Genomic DNA, 20,485 nt, shown 5'->3' on the forward strand with positions numbered 1-20,485 from the left:
TGCGAAGGATAGACATAACAGCCTACAAGGTATAAGGCTTGAAGTTAAAATCCCCGCGAAACATATAACTCGTACGCGCATATTTATTTTAAATTATTTAAAATGTAAATAAAGTATTAAAATGTAAAATTATTTATAACAATTGCTCAAAACAATAATTTATAACGCATTATTTTCGTTCTATAAATGTTATATTTTATTTTTGTTTGTAGTTTTAAAGCATTCGTATTCGAGTTTTATTCATTCGCCAAATTATATTTTATTTGTATTATTATATCGATTAATCGAGTCCGTCGCGTGTTATCGCAGAGACCGCCTGCGGCGAACTTGTTAACTGGTCGCGGTAATTAAAGCCGAGTGATTTTATGATAACCCGTAGCTCTCTCCTCTTTCTCTCTCTCTCTCTCTCTCTCTCTCTCTCTCTCTCTCTCTCTCTCTCTCTCTCTCTCTCTCTCTCTCTCTCTCTCTATTTCTCTCTTTCCCCAACGAAGAACGAGGCTTTCGCGCTGTTTGAGATACTTGACTCGAAGCTACCTCTTCTTTCTATCGCGATACTACCATTACTATAGCATTTTATCTGGCTTCCACTTCTACTTCTTCCCGCACACGCTTCATTCACTTTCCTTCTACTACTACCCGTCAGCGTCACTAACTCATTTAAAACTCCGGGGACAGGCCTTTAATTAAAAAAGTTTACGCTTCTTATTGGCTAGTCCCTGCGTCACATCGAGGTCTAATTGAAAATTACTTAGCGAATAGGTAATTCCATGAATAATTTTACGTCGCTGCGTGCAGAAGTGCATATAATCACATTTGATGTCTACGGTAATTTAATATATTATGTAAGAATAATCTGATATGTTTGCGAATTTACAAACACTCGGCAAGGGTTGCTTAATGTACCAGAAATTTTAATCGTTATCTAAATAATTTTGACGATTTGCATGATATACGCGCGAGAAGGTATAGTATTACCCTTTGACATAATTTCTGCATGGCGCCCTTACCCTCTGAGGAAATATACTATTCGCGTAAGCGTTAAAGCGGAAACGATCGCTGCGCCTGTGTTGTGTTGCTGAAATAAATTGTACATTTACCCTTTTCTTCGTCTGCCCGAAGATGAAGTATATCACACACGTATATGGCAGAGGGAAATAAAATTACGTTGCTTCTTTTCTCGGCAAAATTAAATTACTACCTAGCCATTAACGCGAGTAGAATTTCATTACATCTTGCTTTTCAAAAAGACGGGGAAGTTACAACGATTGTGTTCTTCGCGGGATTGTTTCTTGTTCTCTTTTTATGTATATATATATTTTTTTTTTTTTTTTTTTTACGTGATTACACAACATATGACAACCACGCACGTCTACGACGTGTGGAATGAAATATTAACGAGAGCAAAGTATTTTCCTTGTTACCTTGGTGCAATCAATGCGGCACATGTCACACTAAAAGAATGAAGAATTAAATACCCATCCGTTTAATATGATGAAACTCCTTCTAATAAGTTTCTACCTTTGACCATTGGGCAGAAACTTTAAACGTCGTCGGAATTAATTGTGCCGCATTAAGAATGATTGCTCTCACTTTGTTCGCGTGTCGTTCGTCGAATAAAAATGGCACGAAAAGCGATACCGGGCAGCATTGACCGCGTATTTCTCGCGCACGCGAAATGCTTGAATTTAATTCATTCCTTGAGAGGCACTTTCAAACCTCCCCCCTCCCCCCTCCGTCGATTTTTGCTCCCTGTCTTTCTCCATGAATACCTCGATTAATCGCGCGGAATTAAAAGCATACAAAGAAGAGAGGAATGTTAGGGAAAAAATGTAATTCAATTAATCTTGCACTGCACTGGCTTTCGACGATGATAATTGCTCGAAAAACGTGAGTTTTTACAGAAAGCTGATAAAGCTTCTCTGCAATACTGTACGCCATTTCGAGATATTTTATTCACGGAATTATAATTCCCCCTTTGAAGCTAATGAATTCTTGCCTAGAATATTTTATTCGTTATTATTATTATTACGTAAAAAGGAGAGTAATATTGAAATCTGAAAAATATTACGCGCAGTTACATGTTATATTAATATTAGTGGTATGCAAAATATCAGATAGTTTACATTTTCATAGCTACTTTTTTTTTCAAATATTTAATATTAATTATTAATTACATGAGGTAAAAAATTCGTAAAAATTCCAACGCGTTTATTTTAATGTAAAAATATTATATTATCCGAAATTTTCGATGTAATGGAGGACAACTTTCCCCACCGTTGTGAACCGGCGCAATCATGGTAGAAACAGAGAAAGGAAATACATATATGTGCTTTTACGAATCCGGAAATTTTCGCTGTGGCGCACTGAGTAACGTTTGCAGTGTGATGAAAATGGCACCTTTAACCGTACGCGTATGCCGTACTTAAATAGTGTTGTCAATTTAGCAACGAATGTAAGCTACACATAGGTAAATTTCTCTGATTTTAGCGCAGCTACGGGATCGTTATCTCAAAGTGCTCAAAGTGTGGCAAATTGAGTTTGCTGCATGATAATTAATGCCAAATGCGCACGAGATTTAACGGTTGTAATATCGGTTTATTAAAGTTATTGCCATAAATTTATATTAGCCACGAATTAATTCGCCCTGCCTCGAACCTGCACTTAAAATGTTGATGGTATGGTCCAACATTGACGAGCGAAATTCGAATCAAACATTTTTTCGTTGACCCACCCAAATTAAAAAAAAAATTTTTTATCTAAATATTTGGTTAGCACATCGCAAAGAATTTATATTTGCGAATTAATTTTCTTATTTAAGTAATAATCCTTACTTAATTTGCAATATTGTAAATCTTGATAATGAATATTATCTATTTAAAGATTTTTATAATTTTGAATAGTTAATTTTAATAAATTACATTTACTTTAACCAATAAATTTAATATTCATCTTTTACGGAGGAAAACATACCGCATGACAGAAATGTTACTACTACTAGTTACAATTTACGGCATTTAATGAATTGAGAATGAAATACGAAACCTGGAAAAGGAATACGATTGTAGGTTTTAAACGAGACCTCGGCCTGGTGCTTGAAAACTCAGAAATTCCTCTCGGAGCGAGACCCGGGATTTCTGCGAAATTAAACAGGTGGTTTCACGGGTTTCTCGCTCGTTCTAATGTGTTGACTACCACAGTACAGAATAATTAACTAGAATTACATCTAAACTGTGATTTACAAATCCACGCGTACGCATGTTTACACGCAAAATCTACATCTCAATTTTGCTCGCCCATTTCGAAGGTAATAAATATATAAAAGAAAACAGTCCATCCGCGGTATTTGCGGAGGAATTCATTACCGCCGGATTGAAGTAAAAAATAATTTGAAACTCACCGATACCGCGCAACAGGAGTCGTGATTACGCCGCTCCGAAAAATCGCGGAACGTCCAAATACGATATCCAAAATCACCAGAATCGGATCCACGAAATAATTGAAAATTTCAAAACATAGTTCACTACCTCCCAAGCCAGTTTGTACGTTCATATTTTGCGCAACACTCGCGAAAACGTGATTAATTGCGATCACCCGCGTGCTAATTATCAAATACTATAACCGCGCGGTACTTTGTACGGTACTCCCCGACATTAAACGCATGCCATTCCGCGAAAGGCACGAAATATTATTAATATTAATAAACGGTCGACATATTACGGTTTTCCACTCGTTGAAATTATCCAATTCGCGAAATGAAATTGTCATCTTGACATATTTGCGCTAATCGTAAATTAAGCACGCGGCTTGATAAATTATTTGCTGCTCGGCCGGCGACGAGTGATAATTGACGAAAAAGAACGTTCTCCTTCGTGTTACGAGCGCGACGGCACACGGAACGATACACGTCGCACGTATTGTTCGCTCGAGCACTGACAGACTGTATGGTAGCTTGCCGCCCGCGCACATTATATTATATCGCGGTGCCGTATGACATAAAAAAAGAAAAAAAAAAACAAACAATGAAGACGGAGTTTCGTAGGCCGAGACACTCGCTCCAGCTGAAATATTTGATCCCATGTATTTTAACCGGAAATCACTCCTAGCGCATTCTACTTCTTGCATTTCGCATTAATTTCGTAGTGCGATATTATTACTACGCTTCGTTTCGTTCGTTAAGATCTACCGCTGATAATCAGCTTGTCGATAATCGGGAGGCAAAAGTCGCTAATAAAAATGACAGACTTATGAATATTAAAGTGCCGACGGGCACTAATTAATGATGCAGGTAACGCAGATAATGATATTACAAAATATTTGCGCCAATCTGATTGGTGAAAACCAATCAAAAAGCGATTAAACTGATAACCGATTGAATTAGTCACGGGTATGCGTCGGATATTACGGCATGCCAACCCCCCGCCGACTACTTTCATCTGATTACGACATGCTTAATCGTCGGTGTATTTTGCCGTAAAAAATTACCATTTACCTCGATAAGTGAATATTAAAAGTTTCACAGTCAATTTAAGACATTAGCTCCGCGAGCGGAGATCGCCCCGACCTAAATATCACCGATAAATTTCTCTCTTCAACACGTATTTCCTGCTCCTCGCCATTTTCCGGCCCGTCTCTCATTACGCCACCCTGTCAAGCCCACCAGGCAGTAATAAATTGCCCGATACGAGGCGAGCTTAATACGTATTGACCAGGCTATCTTCTCGCGAACGATAGGTATCCCCGACTTTATTCGTTTCTGCTCTCGCTCGACGCGCTTGTCGAAATGCTAAAGGTCGTGTCATCGCAGCTGGCGTACCGATTCTTGCCCCCCGGCCCGTCCTGCCGCGCGTAAAAGGAGTAAACGTTTCGGGAACCGTTAAATGGTTTGACCCAATGCAATCGCCCAGGTTGGCAAGTTAACCGACTCTACTAAACTTACTTGTCCACCAGCGGCCCCGGTGCCTATCGCCTTGGGGGACATACGCTGGACAAACTTGTCGGGATTGAAAGTTAAGGATGGTTACGGCAAAGTATAGCTGTTACCTTCCATCTTACACGGTGGTTGCACTGTAAGTGGAAGATCTGGCCGTTTCAGTGAACACTGAGCAGTTTTATAAGTTGGAGAACGAGAATTTACGGAGATTTGCCGAGGATTATACGGTGAATCCTCGAATGACTTTATCAACTTTTTCAAACGTGACTCCAGAGATCCGAGCGAAAGGAGAAAGACAATGGTGTCCTTTTCATATTTCTAATATCTTTTTTTTTATAATTTATAATGTTTCTTAATAGCTGAATATTTTTAATACTTTTCGGGGTTTATTTCTTATTTATTGTGCGCAAATATCACGATAACAACGTATATATGTATATACTACATTTGAGACGAACACATATGGAATTCATATCAGTTTTTGTCGCATATTGTTATATCAAATTTTCATAAAGTTATAACGCTTTAAAAATTCAGCGTACCTGTGCCGTTTATAAAAGAAAACCGCCCGTATTTTTGTGTACTTAATGTGACAGGTGTGCTAAAAAGCAGGTGTGAAAACACGTGCAGTATCAAGCGCTTTGAACCACGGTACGCCGAGAAACACTCGTATATACGCGCGTTGCTCGAATCCTAAATCAAGATTGCAGGTTATATTACCGTCAACGTTGCCAAACAAAAAGAAAAATCGTAACGAGATAATTTACCCGAAAAATTAATAACAACTTTAAAGCGCAGTGTAAAATAATTTGAAATACTGAGATACTTTAAAACTTTAGCATTGTCATATTTTTAAAATTACATACAAAAATAACGATAGTTTGAATATGTATTCGATTTTATTGTCAAACAAAAGACTAATAAAAAACATTTTTTTGTAGTTTTGATAAAAATGTTTTTTAGCCAATTAAGTCATAAAAATATTATTTGAATAAACAATGCAATTTTGCATCATCACTAAAATATGCGCTTTTCTTTCTGCACAAAAAAATACAAGAATAAAATTTAAACAACATATTTTCTTTGGTATTGCAACGAATTGTTAGGGAAAAATTTTGTGATTATGTTTGCTAGTACCGAATTGCCTCGGCAGAATGAAAGCAACGATGAGGAAAAAAAAAAACAAAAAAACAAAACGAGCAAAATGCAATCCCCCTACACGTGTACGCTTATACATGTCTTATCTTCAATATAACGTACAATTCATTCCTTCTTTTGACACATAGATTGCTGAGATTCTCGCAATCCTCTTCCGGGCATTCGATTCACTTTCGTATGGCTCACTCACGATTCCTTTTAGGATCGTTTTAAGAAAAACGAAACCCTCAATAGATAGTAAGAAGTCATAAAGAGAAAGAAACTGGAATTGCTTTTATATATGTATATCTAAAGATAGTACTTCGCACGTGAAATAAGATAAAAAAATCTTTGCATTTTCAATATCTTTATACATATTTCTTTTTATAAAAAGAAAAAAAAATGAGAGTAGATAGAAATTATTTTGGTCGATATATTCCATTTTTCAAATATTAATTATAATAATAAAATAAATAATTAATTAATTCGCAATCAATTTAATCGTTAAGTATTTTCGTTTTCTATTCCTTCTGTAAACTCGATTAAGTTTATCTTTCTTTCCTCTTAAAACTGCCTAGAATGATTTTTACAGAATAAAAGTCTTAGGAAGTAACACGCGATGTCAAGCCTTTATAGAATCCTTGTAATGCGATAAGTTGTGGAATCGCGTGAGGATCTCACATAACAGGTGGGTATGCCCGTTCACCTTAACGTTCCTTTTATGCGTTTCACGTGCCAAAGGATTGCAGGATTTCCCCCAGTGACACGAAAACCTTGATAAAGTTCTCGTTTTCTGTATCTTAAATTTCATCGTTCACGTTACATATGTTTTATTTGCGCGTTAAAAACAATTTTTTTTTTTTAATAATTAAGTATGCAATATTATTCCGTGCTATTTGAGATTGCCGATTACTCGTTAATCATTAAATAATATTTCTGTTCCAGGTATGTATCGAGAAAAATGCAAGTATTAAGGCGTTCATTCTGTGTAGCATGTTGTGCGTGAGTAAATTGCGAACTCGACGTCTTACCGAGGGTTCTACGGTACGTAGTCGTCTTATTTTATATCTACCTCTGCGATAATCTACACGAGGATCGCGTATTGTCCGAGCCCTTTTTTTTCTCTCATTTTACCTTTTACTTTTCTTATCTTCGTATTGTCTTGCGCCTTTCCGCTGCGCCTTTCATTCGACGTTCGGGCCTGATAACAAGCAGGAGCGACCGGAGAATATAATGAAAGAATATATACAAGCTCGGTCGCCATGATGTCTGGCGGAAAAAGCTGCACTGTCATATCCTCCGTGTAAGGATAAAAGGGATCGCGTCTCTACTGATGATTTGTGTGCGTTTCTATCTCGGTAAAAGCCGAACGGAACATAATCTTCGCTTCAAAGAGCGCGCGGGCACCGTTCTAAACAATGACTTTTCTTACACAACGCTTTATCGCTAGCGTGCACTTCGCAGTGCCGCTTCTCCGTTTCTTAAGTAAGACGTATCATGCGCGCAACAATCAATCGTACTTCCGTCACAGGTAGCTTCGCCGTAACGAATGAGGAAGTTTAATGATGCCGCTATTACGTCAAGTGTCTTAATAACGTTTCGCGGAGACTACTCCCCGTCGTACTTCGTGCTAATTCTGTATCAAACTACCGGCGAGACTAAAGTTACCTCGACGCGATTACCTCCCAGGAACAAGGAAAAATACTCCCGGAGCAGTTCTTCCGTTATATTTCTCACGAGTTGGGAAGTACACGTTTCACGAAGTTTCGTCTTTTTATCGATAGAAGTTAACTTGTCGCGCGATTTTCATACACTTTATTTTTATTTTACCATCGCAGTATACAATGTTCAAAGCCATTGTCGCGACTTTTAATTGCAACACCTCTCTACGTCGTACGCAAGAGGACATTTAACGTAACGCGCGTTGTTGCGCAAAAATTAAATTTAATTAAAATGCTGATTAAGGGATTAAATATCTGTTTAACACAATTGGGTAATATCCTATCATAATATTCGATAAACTGCATGGGAAAATTTTCATGAAACGATGAATGGAAATGATAACACCTGCCTATAACATATATCCCAGTTTTATATTTATCGGTTAAGCTATCAATCGCTAGCAATAAAATGGATTGATTGTATTTCGTGAATTTTTGAATTGGCAGCTAACGATCCTATTCTGGTAACTCTCTCTCCTTTCACTCCCGACGTAACTGCTGCTGTGAAAATATAGATACCTATCGTGTGTTAATATTAGAGAAGTGAAAAGCGATAGCTCCCCGCGAGGTTCCTCGACGGTGCGAATTTCAACTGTAACACGTCAGAGATGTATCGCAGATAAAATAAAACAAAATAAAAAAAAAAATTAAAAATTAAAAATTTGAGGATCGTTATTTAATGCAACGGTTTTCTAAATATGTGGTTTGTTTATTCGGTACTTGCATCAATGCCAACTAATTGGAAATCATCGACGACAATCGGAAAATGTATATCATACTGCGAGCGCAAACACGATGCTTGTGTTTGGCCCTTTTCGAATGACCGCATCCATTATACACCGCAATACACAATCGCGTGCGCGCATTTACGCGTTGCAACATATGGAAACTCGGATAACCATTTTATCGGGCGTGTTCGGCGAGCAGAGAAATGGTCCGGCCGGAGAAATCGTTCGTTATCGCGGGATATTGCATTTGCGTTCTCAAAGGAAAATTACGCGCGAGTCCACTACGATCGATTCCATTTTCGCAATCGAGTTTCTCAAGTCCGTGCCGCGTCCAGGTCTCTCTTTCTCGCCCGGCACGGCCGACGTGCATTGTATAACGAAGAGACGCCCGCACGTCTCACCTGCAGAAGAAGAAAGTGCATAATAAATCTTCCGACCTTTTCCACCAGCCATCCGGCGTGGCACCGGGCTTCTCGAGTAGAGCGTGAGAGTCCGCGGAAAATGAGATTTCCCCCGCGGCGCGGCGCGGCGTCTCCCGCGCGCTTTCAAAATTCAAAAGGAGCACCGCGTTGCTCTACTTTGGGAGAACTAGCGGCTGGTTACGGTAAGCACGAGGGGGACTCGAGGCGAAAAGTCGGACAAGGAAAATCAGTTCGTGGTTAACGGAGAGAACCCGGCGGCAACCGGCGCCACTTTAGAGGCGGACTGTTGTTGGCTCTATGGACGTCTTCGCTATTGTCACACGCAAAGAAAGATGCTCCCTTTTGCGTTTTCCGCAAGTATACCTATGCTCGCGTCGTGCTTATGCATTGTCCGCGTACCTCCCGTTACTTTCCCCGTGCTTATCTTAACGACTCTGTGTCTCTACGGTTGAGAACTTTGTTTAAATCCTTTTTCTAATTTGAGTCGACAATTTACTTAAATTAATGAAAATACATAAGCCTTTAATTACGGTAGTAATATCAATATCGCGATTATTGCGTTTATTTCGAAGCAAAGATCAAAATACACTCTACTTTCCGATAAATACATTTTTTTTTATTAAATTTTTGCTATAAAAAACCATTATGGCGCCACCATTATTTTTATCGATTGACATTTTAATAAAATACTTTCTATTTGCATGGAAATGAAATAATGTGATATGAACAATTGAATCTGCATGAGAAATACATTTTAATAGAACGTCTGCTTGAAATTTATACACATTTTATCATTTTGATTGAAAAATCCAGTCGAAGCTGTTATCAAACGTTCCAATCGTAATACAGAAAATGACGTTTGAAAAGGAAAGGAAAAATAATAGATGCGCTCGATAGTGGTTATGCTTCTCAAGTGGGAGCAAATATCTTGATTTAATATTAGTTCACGACGGGAAAGAGGGAGAGTAGCTGTCGATTCCTTCCCTTCAGCAGAGAGGAGTTTACGCATTAGTAACAGAACGTCGCGCAATTCGTCTTGGTATCTGTACTAAAAAGGAGAGAAGTTCGAATGGAAAGAAAGATGTATCGTTTCCATTTCAAAGTGTATGCCGATATCGATTTCTAATTTTGCAAGACATATATATAATATATATATATATATATATATATATATATATATATATATATATATATATATATATATATATTTTTTTTTTTAGATCTTAATATGCATATAGGTATTTCTCTACTGCCAAGAAACATTAATAAAATGATAGAAATATGTTTCCTTACTTCTTTTTATTTTTTTTTTATTTTAATAAGAACTTTATTCTATATTACGTTAGCAAAATTTAAGTATTCCTCTTACGAGTAATTGTATAGTATCATCATGCCTAATTACATCTTTCCATTGATAATCTATTTAGCTGCTTCATTTGTGTTTAACGGACGTAACGCGGTATTCCATTTTCTGCTTGCCAAGCGGCTCCTTGTCTCATCTAATTTATACCGGTCGCTCAATTTCGCATTGTTCTTAAGTTCTTTCAGCATGTTAGTGCAGCGGGCAAATTTACAATGTGGGGCGCGGCAATTACATAAAGCTACAGTTAGCTAAAACGGGGCACACTTTCTGAAGTGAGGAAATTTATAATCTAAGTCCCGCCATATATTATGCAAAGTTACTTCAAGTCGTAAGCGTCGGAATATATCAATAGTTGGGCGATCCGCGTGCGTGTGATCGCGCACGCGCGCGTAAAGATGCATTTTGCATGCATACATATATATATTAAACGTTCCTTCCGTAGTAGCAGCGACCTCCGCCGCAGTTATCGGTGAAATTTTAGTTGCTCTAACTGCGTTTCGCCTTTCCGCGGATTAATTAGCCTCAATGCATGCATGGCAGATAATAATTAATTACGGCTTCATGCGCCAACATTTTTCTTCGTCGCTTAAAAATTCTTGGCGCCGCGTATATATAATTTATTGCATTATTTCATAACACAGAAATCTCACCCCGACGTCGTTTAACGGGGGAATGATATTTTAATTTAATAATTTAATACGTTGTACATTTTAGTCATTATAGATACTGATAGAACATAAGAAATATATGTTATCACATTCGAATCGTGAGCCACTATCCTTTGCCAATTTACGAAATTAAGATATACAATTTTTCTTTTTTTTACCGATTAAAAATTATTGCTATCGATTTAATCGATTCCGATTACGTGCGAGATATCCAATACATGTTGCTGTTTTACGTATATTCAAATATAGCTACTTTGCATACTACACTTTATTCTTGAACAAAAAAAAATTTTAAAAAAATTTATAGCTCAAGATAACTCAAAATGATAAAAATACACTATTTTTCAAGATGTGTGTGACATTATTAGCCCTGATAATGAATTACTTTCACAGATTCAACGATAATACGGTATACGGCGTCTATAAAGAGTGGAGATATATATTACAACGGTACCTACAGCATGTTGTATATTTATACGTGCTGTTTTCTATCGATCCGGCCGCGTAAGCTTTTGTTCTCGTAATTAACTACCCTTTCATTCGGCGCACCATTTCAACCGACAAACCAGCAACATTTGTCGTTACAATGTGATACTGAAACTTATATCACGAGCCCTCGTATTTCGCTATCGATCCGCATAGCCGCGGCATACGCGTAATCCCGAAAAACCATTTCAAGTACGCAGTACGTACATTTCGGCGACATGCAGCGCGCCTCAACAAATCCCCATGTCCGACACGAAGAAGAAACTTTTATCGTATTGGTTCAGAGGAAGCAGTGTCGAATGAAAGAGGAATTGAATCTGAATTCATGCCGCGGGATACAATATGCTGTTCGTAAAGATGGGGCGCGCCTCTATCCCGAGAAAAGAATTTTGCGACGAGTTTTACGTACCTGCCTCAAACAGCGTTTGACAGGAGAGAGAAAAAAAAAAAAAAACGAAATAAAACGGAAAAGGACGCCTACTAGATATGAATGTATGTCCCTACAGGACTGGGTTATATTGAAAGTAAATATGTATCATTATAGTGTACGAATGTGTAGTAGGTATATGAAAGAATATTACGGCTATAGTGATCGAAGAAGTTAACACTTTTAATAGAAAGTTGTAATGTACATACGTAATGGTTTACCCACGTAAAATCGATTTTCCATTACAAAATGTCCGGGCGATAAAGTTCAGAACTATATAAAGTTTGGTTAGCACTTTAAAGTAATTAGGCGGCGGAAGATTGGTTAAACATTCACCCGGGTGAATCTCATACCGTGGCAGAAACCTAACTATATCAAGGTGGAAATATGGAGCAATTAGTAGAAGATGTTAGATGAATGCGAGTGACGCTGGGTGACCTTATCTGTTTCTAACAGGCACCAATTATCGGCTTAGAGAACTGACCAACAGTTCACCTATGATTACGACGATTTAACATGGCTATTAGATTCAAGAAGACGTCGTTACGCGCGACAAGTATAACACCGGTATTCGTCTTCATTTGCAAAATTGCATTTCTAAACAAATAGTTTTAAAATTTGGAAATAAAATTCCAGTTTTTTTTAAATCGTTTTTTAAGTACGATAACCGTGTTGTAAATAATATATTTTCTATTACACCCCGAAGATTTAGTTTAATTTTATCGACATTGTACTGCACATTTTTTTGTCCTTTTTTTTCATGTATACGTGTAAGACGATTAAAAAAAACATCGTAAATAATAGAAATCGCGGGTTCGGACCATTTGTGGATAATATCGAGTCATTTTTAACGCATTGAGCGGGTAAATGTACTTATTGTTCTTTCGTGTTTAAAGATAGAGAAATCTTTTGGTGATTACGAGGTAGAAGTTGGCGAACTAAATGACTAAATGGTTGCGGCACAATTATTTCTCAGTTATGCCCACTCTGTTTCTTTCTCTCGCTAGTGGGTCATTCAAAATTGCTCTTCTATACGAGTGGGGGACGAATGTGACTTCAAGTGTATTTCTCCGGAAGAAAGGTCTTTAACCACTTACCACCTAGCGCGATAGACCGCGACCGTTAATTCCGCGACTTCTCTGGCGCGGCTCTCCAAACTTTATTAAAGCCAATTAAACCGGCGACACGAACTTGGAGCGAACAGTTGCGCCGATGGTATGTACCGTAAATGCAAACTCACAATTTGTCGATCCGGCGCACCTAATCTCGCGGGATATCCGTCGTAACTTGCTCGTTCATGATGCACGAAGTCGGTTGATGTTTGCGAAAATTCATTAAGGAAATACGAGCTATTTATTCATATTACTGTTATTCGATGAGATACGATTAGAAAGAGTAGCGATATATTTTTATAAAATCTATGCACGATGTGCGTATTAACGTTAATTTTTCACGACAAACAAAATTAGATAGAAAAAAAAAATTTGTTAAACAACAGAAAATTATCGATATCTTGAATAATAAATTTAAAGCTAATGAATATAATTAAAATATAATTAAGCGAATCAAAAATTAATTTACTCGTCGAATAATTCCCTGAATTGTATAACCAGTAAAAAAGATCGAAATAGGTCAGACGATTATACGTAATAAAGGTGGAAGAAATGAAGACAGAAAAGGAATTTTCCATAAAAAGGAAAATGCGTCTGTTTAAAAAATTCTATGGGAATTGCAATAGAGAAATCAATATAAGAGAAAATGGGACAAGTGAAGAAAAAGAGAATAAGTGATTTCGAGCTACAAAATGGAGATTTCTAAATAAAAGCGAAGCCATTGTATTGCGATGTAGTAGCGCAAATCATAGACGATCGTTGAAAACTTGAAACCGCGTTCGTAACAAGAGCGCAATTCGCAAGCCAGACGTGTATAAGATTTCAGTTGGATTACAATTTCGATTCCATGACCTAACGAATTTCAGCGAGAGGCGTGGAATGGAACGATCCATGCTTTAGCCATAAATTTAAAACCGGACGTTACCCGGCTCGCTTTCGTCTCATATTGATTCTGATTTTCGTAATATTCCCATTTTCATCTCACCGGAGCTTTTTATCGGGATTATTAGCGCCATGTGTCTACCGAAAGTACGTACTGTTCTTTTGTGAGCGCTTTGCAAGAAACACCGGAAGGCGCATTAAGAACATCGCGAGTGATCGCCGGACAGATGCACGAGCGCATTCATCCGCTTGAATATCCAACCTAGCCGTGCCTGGCGTAAAAATCGCCTCTGGCGTTATGCCGGGTCAACGGCGCGCGACGAGAGATACGCGATGAAGGAGCGCGAGGCGCGCAGCGCACACGGACGACACGAGAAATAAAGAATGCGATAAAAGAACGCGATAGAGAACGGACAAGAGTTCGGGAGGGCGACGGCGAAAGGAACGAAAGAAGCGTAAGAAACGAGATGACGAAGAATAAGACCCGAGTATAGCGTTGGTCGGTAGTATGGCCGGGGTGAAACGGCGAATAGCGCCTTGTGAGCGAGAGAGCGACCGGGGAGGGTGGATGACGAAGGGGGCGAATGTTCGCACGAAGGGGGAGATGAAAGGGGGCGACCTGGTGGATTTTGCGAGAGCTTCACGCGAAGGGGCCGGGGGTGGCGCCGCGGGCCGCGCCGTCGCCCAGCATCCCTCGCTTCCACCCGCCCACTCTTGTAAAGGCGCACCCTCACGCCGAGAGTATCTGGTAGTCATACGCTGGCCCGTTGCGAGTCCGTTGACGTAGCTACGCTGTTCTCGCTTTCGGTGAACTGCGTCCACGTTACGTCCGCGTTACGCGTACCGACGACCGCGTGATTCGATCTCATCGAGGTGTGCATTCCGCGAGGACCCCGGTGGTGTTTTTCGCCGATTTTTGTTCTCGCTGTCGGTCTCGATTAACGCTCGCGATTTTCGACCAAACCGAACGCGAAAGGTGAAAACAGCTCGTGCGATTCTCGCGCTTGTCTCGTACGAAAATAATCGAGGGCGCATTCTCGATTCGCGGTACTGTTAAAGTGCAGTGACAGCTGTCGGGACTAAGTATCATCGCGGTGTGCCTACTTGTCATATCCGGCTGGTTTGCTCACATGGTCCATGTTTTGTTTCTGTGATCGTCTAGCCGTGGCTCCCTCTCGGCCACTTCCGTTCGCGGCAATGAGCTTCTATCGCGTCTAAACCGCGCGCTTTAACGACCTCGTGTACGAAATCAACGTGTGCACGACGCGAGAAGAAGACGAAGAACGGCTCGCGGAACGTCCCGCTAACGCGGGATGCTTGGACGGCGGCGGTGCTCTCAGTGAAATGCCCGCCGACAAGCGTGCCCGTAGTAGCTGTAGGATCATTGACACCATCTCCGAATCCCTGATCAACGACCTGGCTGTCACCGACAGCGGGAACGCGTTAACGTTCGGTGTCTCGAGCGACCCTCGTATGGATGAAATCGCGTGATTGACATTATCCCGAACGGTCGGATCGTCGTGATATCGCGGGTTTGCACTTCGCGGCATTGCGCCCTACGTCGTTCTGCCTGCCTCCGCCTCTCGCCGACGAAACCGGGAATATTTGTGGACGGAAATACGTCATCGAGGACGTTAAACTGCGATCGACGCGACCGTTGTTCCGCCGTTACTTCACGCGTAAAGTGCATTTAACGACTCCACGATCATTTACGACACGAGACATTTTATGTGAGGAACCGTAGTACGTTAGAAACGACATTGAAAGAGAGAATAGAATTTATCGCTCAAATAAGAGCCCGAGATCTTTCTCGGGAGATCAGCGTTAAATTTCTTACAAAGCTCACGAACATCCGGTTAACGCTCACAAATCTACGGCAATATAATTATTAAAATTAGCGATCTAAAACATGGATACGTTCTTAATTATCGGCATTTGCTTCTTCTGCTACGAGATGTGCGATTTAATCAGGCGATATTCCACCCCACAAGCGATAGAATCACGCGGCTCAGTGGAAACTACAACTAAAGCGCTGCCACCGCAAAAGATTTACTCGATTTCTCGCAAAATTCAGGGACCCCGCGCCTGTTGCCCGCAATAGATCGCACGTTCGATTCCGGCACGAATTATTCTCTCGGGAATCGTTTAACATCTGTTGTGGGAAATGAAGGTTTCGCGCGAGCCACGACGGACGAAGTCTTCGCTGAATCTCAAACGGATATAGAATTCCGCTGGGCCGAGAGCCGGACCAAATGAATGGCCGCGCGAGATGGATTTACAGTTCCGCGCCGTGATAACAGACGCCCGTCTCGGAGATTCATGATGTTTACGGAGGTTCGAGACGACGCGATCAATAATGATTTGTCAGCTGTTATGCCACCTGGAACGCGGACCAGCGGCTCGATCAGCTCTTAGGTGACGAGCTCGTACACCTAGTGTTACAACCTGGACGCGGTAATTCGCGATTCGTGTCGACAAACGTGTCATCTCGCTCATGAATGTTGTCAGCGAGATAAGGCGCGCGGCAAGTTGTGAATCGATAAAGACGAGATGGAGAGAGTCCGTTGGGCGGTCTCGCCCGTAGATAACAAGACAATTCGCCGACGATTTGGGACTTGTTAGAGACATTACCGATAATACGTAATATACGATTACGGGCGAGTATATCCGATCGCTTTCTCAATTATTATTATAAATATATATTTTTTTTTTCGCGGTAAAATCGACAGTGATAAGTTTATTCGAGCGGTATTAGTTGCCGCGGCGCGCACGGTGTCGTCATTGCGAAGAAAGCAAGAGATAGATCGTCGTTAGGCTTTTGAGAGAACCCCGGTAAGTGATATCGATTGAGACGTTGCGGCGATAGCTCGTCACAAGAGTAAAGGAAAAGCAAACTCGCTTGACGAACTCTTCGGTACGTGCCGGTGAATGCGAACCTTAGCGTTAGACGCCGAATATCGTTAATGCGACCGCACCGCGCCGCGTTGTTTAAACAATAAGTGAGATCTTTCGATTACGCTGGATAAACCGACGTGGGAGTAAACGGGGGAGCGAAATAATCTTTCAAAATATAACAAGTCGGCAACATCTTCCGAAAGAAGAGGAGAAGAAACAGTAATATCGTTTATATGTTGTGATTGTACACGTTCACTACTCGTAACTCAATCTTAACGTCCGTATCGAAAAGTTTCTCCAGAAGAGTAACAACTTCATGGTTGGTGCAACGGCTACGTCATGACGCAAAAATAGTTTGTCGAAATCGGAAAAGAAGAGAGAAGGATTGATAGCTCAAAGTTTTGTTAACAAGAGAAATTAGACTGCGGCACTATTGTATTCTATAGCTGCCTGCGTAAAGGTCCAATTTACTTCTAACAAAAAAAAAAAGAAAAAAACGCGCGCGTTAAAAATAAAATTACATATACACCAACAATGCGTTGCTATCAGCGAAATTTCTTTCTCGGAATAGAAAGGGCGTTCGCACAGTTTTTTAATTACGTGTTAACGAAATGCGTTTATATTTAAGAAAGAAAACAAAGAGCTTCAAACGGCATCAAACCAAAATACCGTTAATGAAATTGCTGCGATGCATTTTTTTTATGTCGCACGGTGAGATTTACGATTCATGCGTCAAACGGATTTCAACCGATTGCGGGTGTGTTTCTGATCAACCTAAGTGGGATTTCTCGTGCCGGAAGATTTAGCGCGAGGACACGAGGCGAGATTCGTTCATCGATGCGACGGTGAAGGGGGAGGGGGAGAGTCATGACTAATGTTCGATACCATCCCCGAAGTTCGGTGTTACGCTACGACGCTTTCGCGACCCCTTTCTGGCCGATAACCCGAGAGAGATCGAAACGAGAGATCATCGAAAATTAGAAGACATGGACTCGCTGGAGCGTCTAATGAGTTCCCGTTCTCACCACCCGGCTCTCACGGCAGCCACGCGATCGCAAAATGCCTTTGTGCAGGCTAACCTCTGCTCCGTGATAGGCCGCAAAGGGCGACACCTCAACGGGACCTTTTGTTTAACCGGAGACACGATGGAAGGCATCATACAGTGCCTGGTCTTCCTCAAAGCTTTCTCGGTAAGAGATTCATATTTGTGTTCCTTCAACACGGTTATTTGCCCGTACTACGTTCAGCAAATTTTTTTATTTAACCTTTATGCGATAAGATACTTTAAGAGATTCTCTTTTTCCCGATACCTCGCCATTTTTGTGATTCTTGTATCAGAATCTTAGGATAACACGATATAAAGCACATATTTCTTGCAGATGTTAAAAGGGAAAGAAGGAATATGACCGAACTAAAATATGTTCGTAAAATGTCGGAGAATATTTTACTAAAATTACATGTACGATATGCCGATTATCTATTTAATTTAACTACCATGGGGTTAGGTAAAAATTAATGACTGCCCGCTTAATATAGCTGGTGTAAAACCGCGCTTCTTACGCTGATGCTCCGACAATGAGTTATCTCGACAGTTAATTCCCGTATGTTATCTCATTAGACGCGTTTAAAAAACGCCTGATTACATGCCATTTGTCGCGCGCCGAGAAAGATTTAGGTATCTTTATCACGCGTTGCCACTGTTAACTGGCAATTAAGATTTTTTTTTTTTTGCCTCGTAATTTTTCTCTTTACTCTAGATATGCTTTTGTTTCGCGCTCGCGCTACACTTAGAAGATTGCTTTCTTTTTAGAACAGTAAATTGAAACGCACTTTGTAGTCCATTTCATTTTCCATATGCGGTGACTACGGCAGCGTGGTACGCATACGCATCGCGAGTTTATACGTACGAGTATGCCCGTAAGTATACGAAATCGCGTGGATGTTTTAGAAGTTCTTACGGCGGGATTCGCTCTTCATCATTGAAACGAGGAGACAATAAGTAACTAATTACATTAATAAAGAGCTATAGTGATTCACATGATAAAGTGGTAAAGTAATTCAATAGACCACTTTCCATAATTTAACCGCGCGATTTCTGTACATTACCGCGATTCGTTACTACGTCGACCAAGCTGCTACCACATTTAATCCGCAAGGCGTATAATTCCAGATTAATTTAATTATGGTTGGGGATTTAATACGTTTTTCGTTGAAAATAATTGCGTACTTTAAGTATTAAAAAGTATTGTTTTAATTTTTATAGAAAATGTTTTAAGTTTACGTGTGTACTTTTTCTTATTTTAAAAAGGAAATCTAATCGATGCTCTTCCTAAAGAATATTGTAAAAACCATGCAACTCACCGGACGATGCGCAGCGACGGAGTTGTGGAATTCTGCCGGTGACTGTAACATAAAATTAAAAAAGATTAATTGTAGACGCTGACAATATTTATTATCTCAAAAAAAAAAAAAAAAAATTACGTGTTTGAAACTCATATTTACCTAAAAGTTGCTCCGTCGATGCATGTGCCCTCCTTGGGTCACCTCCTCCTCTCAGATGGGACGTGACGAGTCATCTTTCCGCGCACTGGACACTCGCGAAATCCGCGACCGAGTGACTTTACAATCGCGAGAACTAGTTTAAAAAAAAAATTCCACTTACACTCTTTTGCGCGACCCTGTACGGTACTCACATTTTTTAATTTCGCAGCAAATGTCGTCCGGCTACTTTATCGGTACTTCCGAAAAAAAAAACGCGCGACGAACTGGCTGCAGTTCGTATAATTATTGATATCGGCGAGCGACACGTTAATTTCTCCTTCGGATTTTTATTTAAATAAAACTCTGGTTTTATTTAAATAAAAATCCGGAAGAGTGCTGGCTGTAAGAATGTCAAGTTAAAATATTACACGAGAAATAACTAAATTTTTTATAATCGTTATTTTTAATGTTTTTATATATTATTTTATTTTTATATTTTATTTGTTCGCGCGCGTATAATGGGGATTATATATTATTTTACTTTATTAAATTAATTTTTATAAAAAGACTAATTTTTTTTTTCTTTTATATAGAATTTGATTTTCCCACCCAAAAATCTTATTTACTAAAAAGGGAACTATATCACAAACCTTGATCGATGCGCAGCAGCGAAGTTATAATATATCTGTAACAAACAAATAAAAAATTAAATTGTAGATATATATTTAACACACTGTTAAGGAAAAAAAATTTTTTGCGCGCTTTTAATTTTTCAATTAAAAAAAAAGAAAAAAGAAAAATTATAAAAACGTCACAGTCATTAATTTTATATTAATAAAAACGATGCTTACCCAAGTGTTGCTTCGCTGAAGCAGGATGCCCTTCCCGAGCCTCCTCCTCCTCCCAGATGGGACGTGACAAGTCATCCTTCACAAGATACTCGCGACACAAAGACTACACTTTCATCTTCACTTATGGATCATGATCTGAAACAGAGCAAAACAATTTTTCTTGGTTAATCACATATCAAATGTATTAATATATTATTAAAATATATCATTTGTATCAACGAACTCTGCGTGTGAAATATTTAGCGCGTACAGAACGCGGTGGCGAGCAACACTCCCTGCGTAGTTCGTCATCTACGGAACGCGACGGTGTAAAAGTCTAGCACGTGTCTCGATCTGCTTTACGGTAGAGGTCGTGTGATTGTGTAGGTCGTACAGCGCCAGC

General features: G+C 39.7%; 1 protein-coding gene across 13 annotated transcripts in view; it reads left to right on the forward strand.

The window, feature by feature from the left end:
• Positions 1-20,485, forward strand: part of Rg (A kinase anchor protein rugose) — a 266,288-nt gene that overhangs the window by 86,013 nt on the left and 159,790 nt on the right. For 7 of the 13 annotated variants that reach the window (XM_070656128.1, XM_070656129.1, XM_070656135.1 and 4 more), the window contains exon 1: positions 14,617-17,961. The exons of 5 other annotated variants lie outside the window; for them this stretch is intronic. In XM_070656128.1, coding sequence (XP_070512229.1) covers positions 17,758-17,961 — 204 coding nt within the window. In that variant the 5' untranslated portion in view covers positions 14,617-17,757. Of the gene's footprint in view, positions 1-14,615; positions 17,962-20,485 lie in introns of those variants that run through there. One more of the 13 variants, XM_070656132.1, reaches the window with a different exon arrangement.

This window comes from Cardiocondyla obscurior, linkage group LG04 (genome assembly GCF_019399895.1).
Source record: "Cardiocondyla obscurior isolate alpha-2009 linkage group LG04, Cobs3.1, whole genome shotgun sequence".
Lineage (NCBI taxonomy): Eukaryota > Metazoa > Arthropoda > Insecta > Hymenoptera > Formicidae > Cardiocondyla > Cardiocondyla obscurior.